The following is a 9,280-nucleotide window of genomic DNA, read 5'->3' as shown; positions in this document are numbered from 1 at the left end:
CGCGAGACCTGGGCCACCCCAGTAGTGTATAACCTGTACCGGCCAGCATGGGGCTGATCGGATGGACACAAGACCTGGGCCACCCCAGTAGTGTATAACCTGTACCGGCCAGCGTGGGGCTGATCAGACGGACACGAGACCTGGGCCACCCCAGTAGTGTATAACCAGTATCCGCCAGCTGACCAGCGTGGGGCTGATCGGACGGACGCGAGACCTGGGCCACCCCAGTAGTGTATAACCTGTACCGGCCAGCATGGGGCTGATCGGATGGACACAAGACCTGGGCCACCCCAGTAGTGTATAACCTGTACCGGCCAGCATGGGACTGATCAGAAGGACACAAGACCTGGGCCACCCCAGTAGTGTATAACCTGTACCCGTCAGCATGGGGCTGATCGGATGGACACGAGACCTGGGCCACCCCAGTAGTGTATAACCTGTACCGGCCAGCGTGGGGCTGATCGGACGGACACGAGACCTGGGCCACCCCAGTAGTGTATAACCTGTACCGGCCAGCATGGGGCTGATCGGATGGACACAAGACCTGGGCCACCCCAGTAGTGTATAACCTGTACCGGCCAGCGTGGGGCTGATCGGACGGACACGAGACCTGGGCCACCCCAGTAATACAGGCAGCGCACAGCCTCTTTCACAAAGGAAATTCTTTTATTATAAATGGGAAGGAAGCGAGGGGCCAAGCGACTCCCCCTCCAGTCTGTAACGTTAGTCCTACAGGGGTCTCTCTCCGTCCAATACATCAACTCGCTGTAGATTCTGGGGCGTTGCTGCCCCCTGCTGGCGATTCCGCAGAAGGGCTTCTTGCCGATAGTTCAGCTACTTGTATATTGTGACGCTTGGTTTCCATATCTTCTATGGTCAGGACTTCAATCGGTATCCGTACGGTGTCAATGCCATTCACCTGCGACACAAACGGGAATCAGGGCAAAGCGTCAGGAGCATGCCACATGGGTACATTTACCAAACGGTGTAGAGCGATAAAGTGCCATGTATCGGATTAGCTGGTTAGTACTTTATCTCTCTCCACGCTCTGGTAAATCTCTGGGAGTCTGAGCTTACCCAACATTTCCAGAAGATAATACATACAGTTACACAGACTCACCGTCACCTCGCACCAGTACTCCCCAAACGTGCTCATTGGCTCATCGGGCAACTTCAAGGCTTCAAGAGGAACCACAACTCCCAGCTAGAAGGGGGAGACAGGAGATCAGTCATCATGGCATAACATGATGGAGAGGAGGCCTCTGTGCTATCACTGATCACATCCAGGCTATGGCCGCAGTGACCATCCAGATGCCACTTACTCTTTTCTGCAAATGGCGCGACACCAGCTCTTTGGTCAGCGGCCATTCCACGCTATCATTAACTCCGATATCCAGCTGGCACGTCTTCAAGTAGTTTACAGTCTGGAGAGAAAGCAGAAATCCGGCCCTGTCAGCCTCGTTTCCTGTCCCCCAACGTCACACACAATATGGCAGCTGGCACTGCTCATCCCAATTAACCAATTCATTTATCGTCAGCTAATCCATGTCCTCATCCTACTTAATGCCAAGGGCCTTATGTGCATTTACCAAGGCTCACCCCACCTGGGAGGTTACGCTGTCCCTCAGTCATCCATGGACTACACTTCCTGTGCTGCAATATCACTGTGAGGCAGAGAGAATGGGGAAGAGTCCACCTGTGGCAATGCTCAGGACTGCCACCTGCTGGTCACCAGGCTGATTATGAGCACAGCATGCCCCTTCCCTGTATGTATGCTGGGGGGGGGGGGGGGGGGAGAGATCGGTACATCTGTCAGACCAGACTTAGGTCTACAGTCATTAGGTCGACTGGCCCCAAGGTCGACAGAGTTAAAGGTCAACATGGGTAAATGTCGACATGACTTAACGTCAACATGGGCCATGGTCGACATGGGTTTAGGTCGACATGAGTTTTTCACGGCTTTTTGACCCGAATGTCGACATGGACACAGTTGGAGTTGAACCGCAGCCCCTCGCATCGCTCGTGATGCTTCGGTCACGGTGCCTCGCTGCGCTCGGCACACTATTTTATTCTCCCACCACGCCCTAGTGGATGGTAGGGCATGAAATACCGCCTGTCGGCACATGTCGGCTCAAAAAACAGTGAAAAACTCATGTCGACCTAATGACTGTCGACCTAAACCCATGTCGACCTTAAGTCATGTCTACCGTGACCCATGTCGACCTTTAACCCTGTTGACCTTGGGGCCTGTCGACCTAATGACTGTGGACCTAAGCCTGGTCTGATAGATGACCGTTTCCCGCTGGGGGAACCTAGTTACCATGCGCCACACATAGATCCGATAACTGGGACCCAGTAACAGCATCGGAAGGTCACAGGATATAAATGTATAAACCGAGTGATGTTTCATGCTCACATCATTTCTACATCAAACACGCCTGGACCTCCAGCATGGCCAAATAGCAAAATTGTAGCAGGGCATGCTGAGATGTGTAGTTCAACAGCAGCTGGAGGGCCATGATGTACATACAGGCTGCTATGAGGGCGACAGCATTGTGTACGTACCGCGGGCCTGTCCTGCAACGTGCGCGTACCTGTCCTGCAACGTGCGCGTACCGCGGGCCTGTCCTGCAACGTGCGCGTACCGCGGGCCTGTCCTGCAACGTGCGCGTACCGCGGGCCTGTCCTGCACTGGAAGTTACTGTTATTTTGTATTTCTCATATTGTTATGTACTGTGTTTGATGGGGAAACCTTGCGGTGCTACATACATAAAAATAATAAATGACACAAATCTTCCAATCCTGGAAGAACAGGAGCTGATGAGACAGGCTGCGTGTGAGGCGGAGAAGAAGGTGAGACAGGCTGTGCCGTGAGGTAGGGGAGGAGGTGAGACAGGCTGCGATTAGATGGGCCACGTGTGCGGAGCTGATGAGACAGGCTGCGCGTGAGGCGGAGAAGGTGAGACAGGCTGTGCCGTGAGGTAGGGGAGGAGGTGAGACAGGCTGCGATTAGATGGGCCACGTGTGCGGAGGTGATGAGACAGGCTGCGCGTGCGGCGGTGGTGATGATGAGACAGGCTGCATGTGTGGCAGTGGTGGAGGTGTTGAGACAGGCCGCGCCGGCGGTGGTGATGATGAGACAGGCTGCATGTGTGGCAGTGGTGGAGGTGATGAGATAGGCCACGTGTGCGGTGGTACAGGTGATGAGACAGGCCGCGCGTGCGGCAGTGGTGGAGGTGATGAGACAGGCCGCGCGTGCGGCAGTGGTACAGGTGGTGAGACAGGCCGCGCGTGCGGCAGTGGTGGAGGTGATGAGACAGGCCGCGCGTGCGGCAGTGGTGGAGGTGATGAGACAGGCCGCGCGTGCGGCAGTGGTGGAGGTGATGAGACAGGCCGCGCGTGCGGCAGTGGTGGAGGAATGAGACAGGGCGCGCGTGAGGTTGTGGAAGTGACGAGACAGGCCGCGCGTGCGGCAGTGGTACAGGTGGTGAGACAGGCCGCGCGTGCGGCAGTGGTGGAGGTGATGAGACAGGCCGCGCGTGCGGCAGTGGTGGAGGTGATGAGACAGGCCGCGCGTGCGGCAGTGGTACAGGTGGTGAGACAGGCCGCGCGTGCGGCAGTGGTGGAGGTGATGAGACAGGCCGCGCGTGCGGCAGTGGTGGAGGTGATGAGACAGGCCGCGCGTGCGGCAGTGGTGGAGGTGATGAGACAGGCCGCGCGTGCGGCAGTGGTGGAGGAATGAGACAGGGCGCGCGTGAGGTTGTGGAAGTGACGAGACAGGCCGCGCGTGCGGCAGTGGTGGAGGTGACGAGACAGGCCGCGCGTGCGGCAGTGGTGGAGGTGATGAGACAGGCCGCGCGTGCGGCAGTGGTGGAGGTGATGAGACAGGCCGCGCGTGCGGCAGTGGTGGAGGTGATGAGACAGGCCGCGCGTGCGGCAGTGGTGGAGGTGATGAGACAGGCCGCGCGTGCGGCAGTGGTGGAGGTGATGAGACAGGCCGCGCGTGCGGCAGTGGTGGAGGTGATGAGACAGGCCGCGCGTGCGGCAGTGGTGGAGGTGAAGAGACAGGCCGCGCGTGCGGCAGTGGTGGAGGTGATGAGACAGGCCGCGCGTGTGGCAGTGGTGGAGGTGGTGAGACAGGCCGCGCGTGCGGCAGTGGTGGAGGAATGAGACAGGGCGCGCGTGAGGTTGTGGAAGTGACGAGACAGGCCGCGCGTGTGGCAGTGGTGGAGGGGGCCTCTCGCCACATTACCCCCAGCATCCCCACTCATTACATGGCTGAGCCGCACTCCTCGCAGGCAACCTCAGGAACATCACACAGGCATACAGGATGAAGACTACAACTCTCACCATCTCCCCTGTCCACGTCTGTGTCTTCACCACCAGCAGCCCCTCCTGCTGCATCTAGGAGAGAGGAAGAGAGGAGCAATGACCAGAACAGGACCCGCCACTGTCAACCCGTCGGCAATTGCCTCCATTACCAGATACTCACCTTCTTCTCTTGCTCGAATATCTGTTTATTCTCTGGGGACGGGTACACGGCCAATCCCTGCGGCAGCAGCTGGTTCCGGCCCTTGGCTTTCTCCACAAAGACTGTATCTCCGCGGGACCCCAGCTCTGAGTGGGAGATGGAGAGAGACCTCAGCAGTCACACTGGCTGCCCGGAGACCCCCCGAGCAGGCGCACACTTACTCTTTATGCTCTGTGTAAGGATCAGCTCCATCTTCTCCTTCTTGCTGTGTTTGGTGTCTTCCAGCACGCGGTAGATGCGGTGTTTCCGGGGATGTAGGAATGGCTCCTCCCCCTCCTTAGCGAGGCCAACTTTCCACCAGCGCTCCACTATCACCGTCCCCTAAAAATAGAGAGGCATAGTGCAGTATATGATGGGTAAGGTATAGAGGAGCAAGGTGCAATGTTTGATGGGGAGGGTATAGAGGAGCACAGTGCAGTGTATAAAGGGGAAAGTATAGAGAGGCAAAGTGCAGTGTATTTATTAATGGTTTCATATATAGCACAGTATATTCCATTGCGCTTCACAATAGAAGACAGTGATACAACAAGCAGGGTATTTACAGACAGTCAAAATGTATGAGGGCCCTGCTTACAATCTATAGGGAGTATGATGGGAAGGTATGGAGAGGATTTCAGTATATTAACAGGGGTATAGGGCAGAGAGGTGCAGTATATGAGGAAGGGTATAGGGTAGTGCGGTGCAGTATATGAGGAGGGGTAGAGGGCAGTGTGGTGCAGTATAAGAGCAGGGGTATACTAGGGCAGTGCCATGCAGTATAAGAGCAGGGGTAGAGGGCAGTGTGGTGCAGTATAAGAGCAGGGGTATACTAGGGCAGTGCCATGCAGTATAAGAGCAGGGGTAGAGGGCAGTGTGGTGCAGTATATGAGGAGGGGTAGAGGGCAGTGCAGTATATAAGGAGGGGTATAGGGCAGTGCAGTATATGAGCAGGGTATAGGGTAGTGCAGTATATGAGGAGGGGTATACTAGGGCAGTGCGGTGCAGTATATTAGTAGGGGTATATGGCAGTGCGGTGCAGTATATGAGCAGAGGTATATGGCAGTGCGGTGCAGTATATGAGCAGAGGTATAGGGCAGTGCGGTGCAGTATATGATGATGGGTAGAGGGCAGTGCAGTATATAAGGAGGGGTATAGGGCAGTGCAGTATATGAGCAGGGTATAGGGTAGTGCAGTATATGAGGAGGGGTATACTAGGGCAGTGCGGTACAGTATATTAGGAGGGGTATAGGGCAGTGCGGTGCAGTATATTAGGAGGGGTATATGGCAGTGCGGTGCAGTATATGAGGAGGGGTAGAGTGCAGTGCAGTATATAAGGAGGGGTATAGGGCAGTATATATGAGTAGGAGTATAGGCAGTGCATTATATGAGCAGGTGTATAGGGTAGTGCTGTATATGAGGAGGAGTATAGGGCAGTGCGGTGCAGTATGAGTAGGGGTATAGGGCAGTGCATTATATGAGCAGGGGTATAGGGTAGTGCAGTATATGAGGAGGGGTATACTAGGGCAGTGCGGTGCAGTATATTAGGAGGGGTATATGGCAGTGCGGTGCAGTATATGAGGAGGGGTAGAGTGCAGTGCAGTATATGAGGAGGGGTATAGGGCAGTATATATGAGCAGGGGTATAGGGTAGTGCAGTATATGAGGAGGGGTATAGGGCAGTGCGGTGCAGTATGATTAGGGGTATAGGGCAGTGCATTATATGAGCAGGGGTATAGGGTAGTGCAGTATATGAGGAGGGGTATACTAGGGCAGTGCGGTACAGTATATGAGGAGGGGTATATGGCAGTGCGGTGCAGTATATGAGCAGAGGTATAGGGCAGTGCGATGCAGTATATGAGGAGGGATAGAGGGCAGTGCAGTATATAGGGAGGGGTATAGGGCAGTGCGGTGCAGTATATGAGCAGCGGTATAGGGCAGTGCGGTGCAGTATATGAGGAGGGATAGAGGGCAGTGCAGTATATAGGGAGGGGTATAGGGCAGTGCGGTGCAGTATATGAGCAGCGGTATAGGGCAGTGCGGTGCAGTATATGAGGAGGGATAGAGGGCAGTGCAGTATATGAGGAGAGGTATAGGGTAGTGCAGTATATGAGGAGGGGTATAGTGCGGTGCAGTATGATTAGGGGTATAGGGCAGTGCATTATATGAGCAGGGGTATAGGGTAGTGCAGTATATGAGGAGGGGTATATGGCAGTGCGGTGCAGTATATGAGCAGAGGTATAGGGCAGTGCTGTGCAGTATATGAGGAGGAATAGAGGGCAGTGCAGTAAATGAGTAGGGGTATAGGGCAGTGCAGTATATGAGCAGGGGTATACTAGGACAGTGCGGTTCAGTATATTAGGGGTATATGTCAGTGCAGTGCAGTATATGAGATGGGGTTTATGGCAGCGCGGTGCAGTATATGAGCAGGGTGATAGGGTAGTGCAGTATATGAGGGTGGGTATACTAAGGCAGTGCGGTACAGTATATGAGGAGGGGTATACTAGGGCAGTGCGATGCAGTATATGAGCAGAGGTATAGGGCAGTGCGGTGCAGTATATGAGGAGGGATAGAGGGCAGTGAAGTATATAACAAGGGGTATAGGGCAGTGCGGTGCAGTATATGAGCAGGGGTATAGGGTAGTGCAGTATATGAGGGGTATACTAGGGCAGTGCGGTGCAGTATATTAGGAGGGGTATAGGGCAGTGCGGTGCAGTATATGAGCAGGGGTATAGGGTAGTGCAGTATATGAGGAGGGGTATACTAGGGCAAGGCGGTGCAGTATATTAGGAGGGGTATAGGGCAGTGCGGTGCAGTTAATGAGCAGGGGTATAGGGTAGTGCAGTATATGAGGATGGGTATACTAGGGCAGTGCGGTGCAGTATATTAGTAGGGGTATATGGCAGTGCGGTGCAGTATATGAGCAGAGGTATATGGCAGTGCGGTGCAGTATATGAGCAGAGGTATAGGGCAGTGCGGTGCAGTATATGAGCAGGGGTATAGGGCAGTGCATTATAAGCAGGGGTATAGGGCAGTGCATTATATGAGCAGGGGTATAGGGTAGTGCAGTATATGAGCAGGGGTATACTAGGGCAGCGCGGTGCAGTATATTAGGAGGGGTATGTATATATGATGGATACAGGGGCTCAGGAGTACTCACCCGGATCTGGGTGACAGCCGGTGACCCCCGGGACAGCAGAGAACGGGCAGTGCACAGCATACCGGTCACTCTCCACCGAACCAAGGACAGGCTGCACAGCAGCACGCTGAGACTGAGCAGTGGCCAATCAGCGCCTTGTATTCCTGTCACATGTCACAGGGATGACCAGACATAGAGGCCGCGATGTGAGGGAGTCTCCGCGGCAGCCATTTTCCTGGAGATCAGCGCACGGCCTTAGCAGGTCTCCCTCACTGTGGGGCAGATGTAACTATTAAGCTTGGCAAAGAGATAAACTGGAGTTAACGTGGAAGGAGATAAAGCACCAGCCAATCAGCTGTGTTTGAAATATGACAGTTCGGAGTTTGGCTGGTGCGTTATCTCCTTCTACTTTATCTCCAGTTTATCTCTTCTCCAGGCTTAATAGTTACATCTGCCTGTGTTCTCTGCTGCTCATTGCGCCCTATAACCATGGCAACTAGACCTCCCACATTGCTGGCATACTGGTCACCAGGGGTCCCACATTACTGCCACCTGTACCATACCTAGTGCAGCACAGATGAGGGCAGTCGGAGGGAAGTCTAGGAGCAGAGCGTTGTGTACCTATGGAATGGGTCATGTTGGAGGGTATGCTGCAGCCACCTGTGCTGACTCCTGTCCCAGCCATACCTAGTGCAGCACAGGTGATGACAATCAATCATACCGTAAGAGTGAAGCACAGGAGCAGAGCATTGTGCACCTATGGAATGGGTCATGTTGGAGGGTATGCTGCAGCCACCTGTGCTGACTCCTGTCCCAGCCATACCTAGTGCAGCACAGGTGATGACAATCAATCATACAGTAAGAGGGAAGCACAGGAGCAGAGCATTGTGTACCTATGGAATGGGTCATGTTGGAGGGTATGCTGCAGCCACCTGTGCTGACACCTGTCCCAGCCATACCTAGTGCAGCACAGGTGAGGGCAGTCATACAGTAAGAGGGAAGTCCAGGAGCAGAGCATTGTGTCCCTCCTGGAGAGACTCATGTTGGAGGGTATGCTGCAGCCACCTGTGCTGACTCCTCTCCCAGCCATACCTAGTGCAGCACAGGTGAGGGCAGTCATACAGTAAGAGGGAAGCACAGGAGCAGAGCATTGTGCACCTATGGAATGGGTCATGTTGGAGGGTATGCTGCAGCCACCTGTGCTGACTCCTGTCCCAGCCATACCTAGTGCAGCACAGGTGAGAGCAGTCATACAGTAAGAGGGAAGCACAAGAGCAGAGCATTGTGCACCTATGGAATGGGTCATGTTGGAGGGTATGCTGCAGCCACCTGTGCTGACTCCTGTCCCAGCCATACCTAGTGCAGCACAGGTGAGGGCAGTCATACAGTAAGAGGGAAGCACAGGAGCAGAGCATTGTGTACCTATGGAATGGGTCATGTTGGAGGGTATGCTGCAGCCACCTGTGCTGACTCCTGTCCCAGCCATACCTAGTGCAGCACAGGTGAGGGCAGTCATACAGTAAGAGGGAAGCACAGGAGCAGAGCATTGTGCACCTATGGTATAGGTCATGTTGGAGGGTATGCTGCAGCCACCTGTGCTGACTCCTGTCCCAGCCATACCTAGTGCAGCACAGG

At 54.6% G+C, this 9,280-nt stretch overlaps 1 protein-coding gene across 1 annotated transcript; it reads right to left on the bottom strand.

The window, feature by feature from the left end:
* Nucleotides 1-644: 644 nt before the first annotated feature.
* On the bottom strand, nt 645-7,818 carry MRPL9 (mitochondrial ribosomal protein L9). The gene is made up of 7 exons (XM_083166355.1): nt 7,667-7,818; nt 4,693-4,852; nt 4,493-4,617; nt 4,351-4,404; nt 1,323-1,424; nt 1,121-1,204; nt 645-919 (listed from the first exon to the last, which is right to left on the bottom strand). Exons 1-7 carry the CDS (start codon nt 7,724-7,726, stop codon nt 758-760), a joined length of 747 nt encoding a protein of 248 aa, XP_083022481.1. The 5' UTR covers nt 7,727-7,818; the 3' UTR covers nt 645-757.
* Between the last annotated feature and the right edge of the window lie 1,462 nt (nt 7,819-9,280).

Source organism: Crinia signifera, chromosome 12 (genome assembly GCF_055691185.1).
Source record: "Crinia signifera chromosome 12, ASM5569118v1, whole genome shotgun sequence".
In the NCBI taxonomy this organism is placed as follows: domain Eukaryota; kingdom Metazoa; phylum Chordata; class Amphibia; order Anura; family Myobatrachidae; genus Crinia; species Crinia signifera.
The sequence above is the reverse complement of the archived record's forward strand: the minus strand, read 5'-3'. Positions and strand labels throughout refer to the sequence as shown.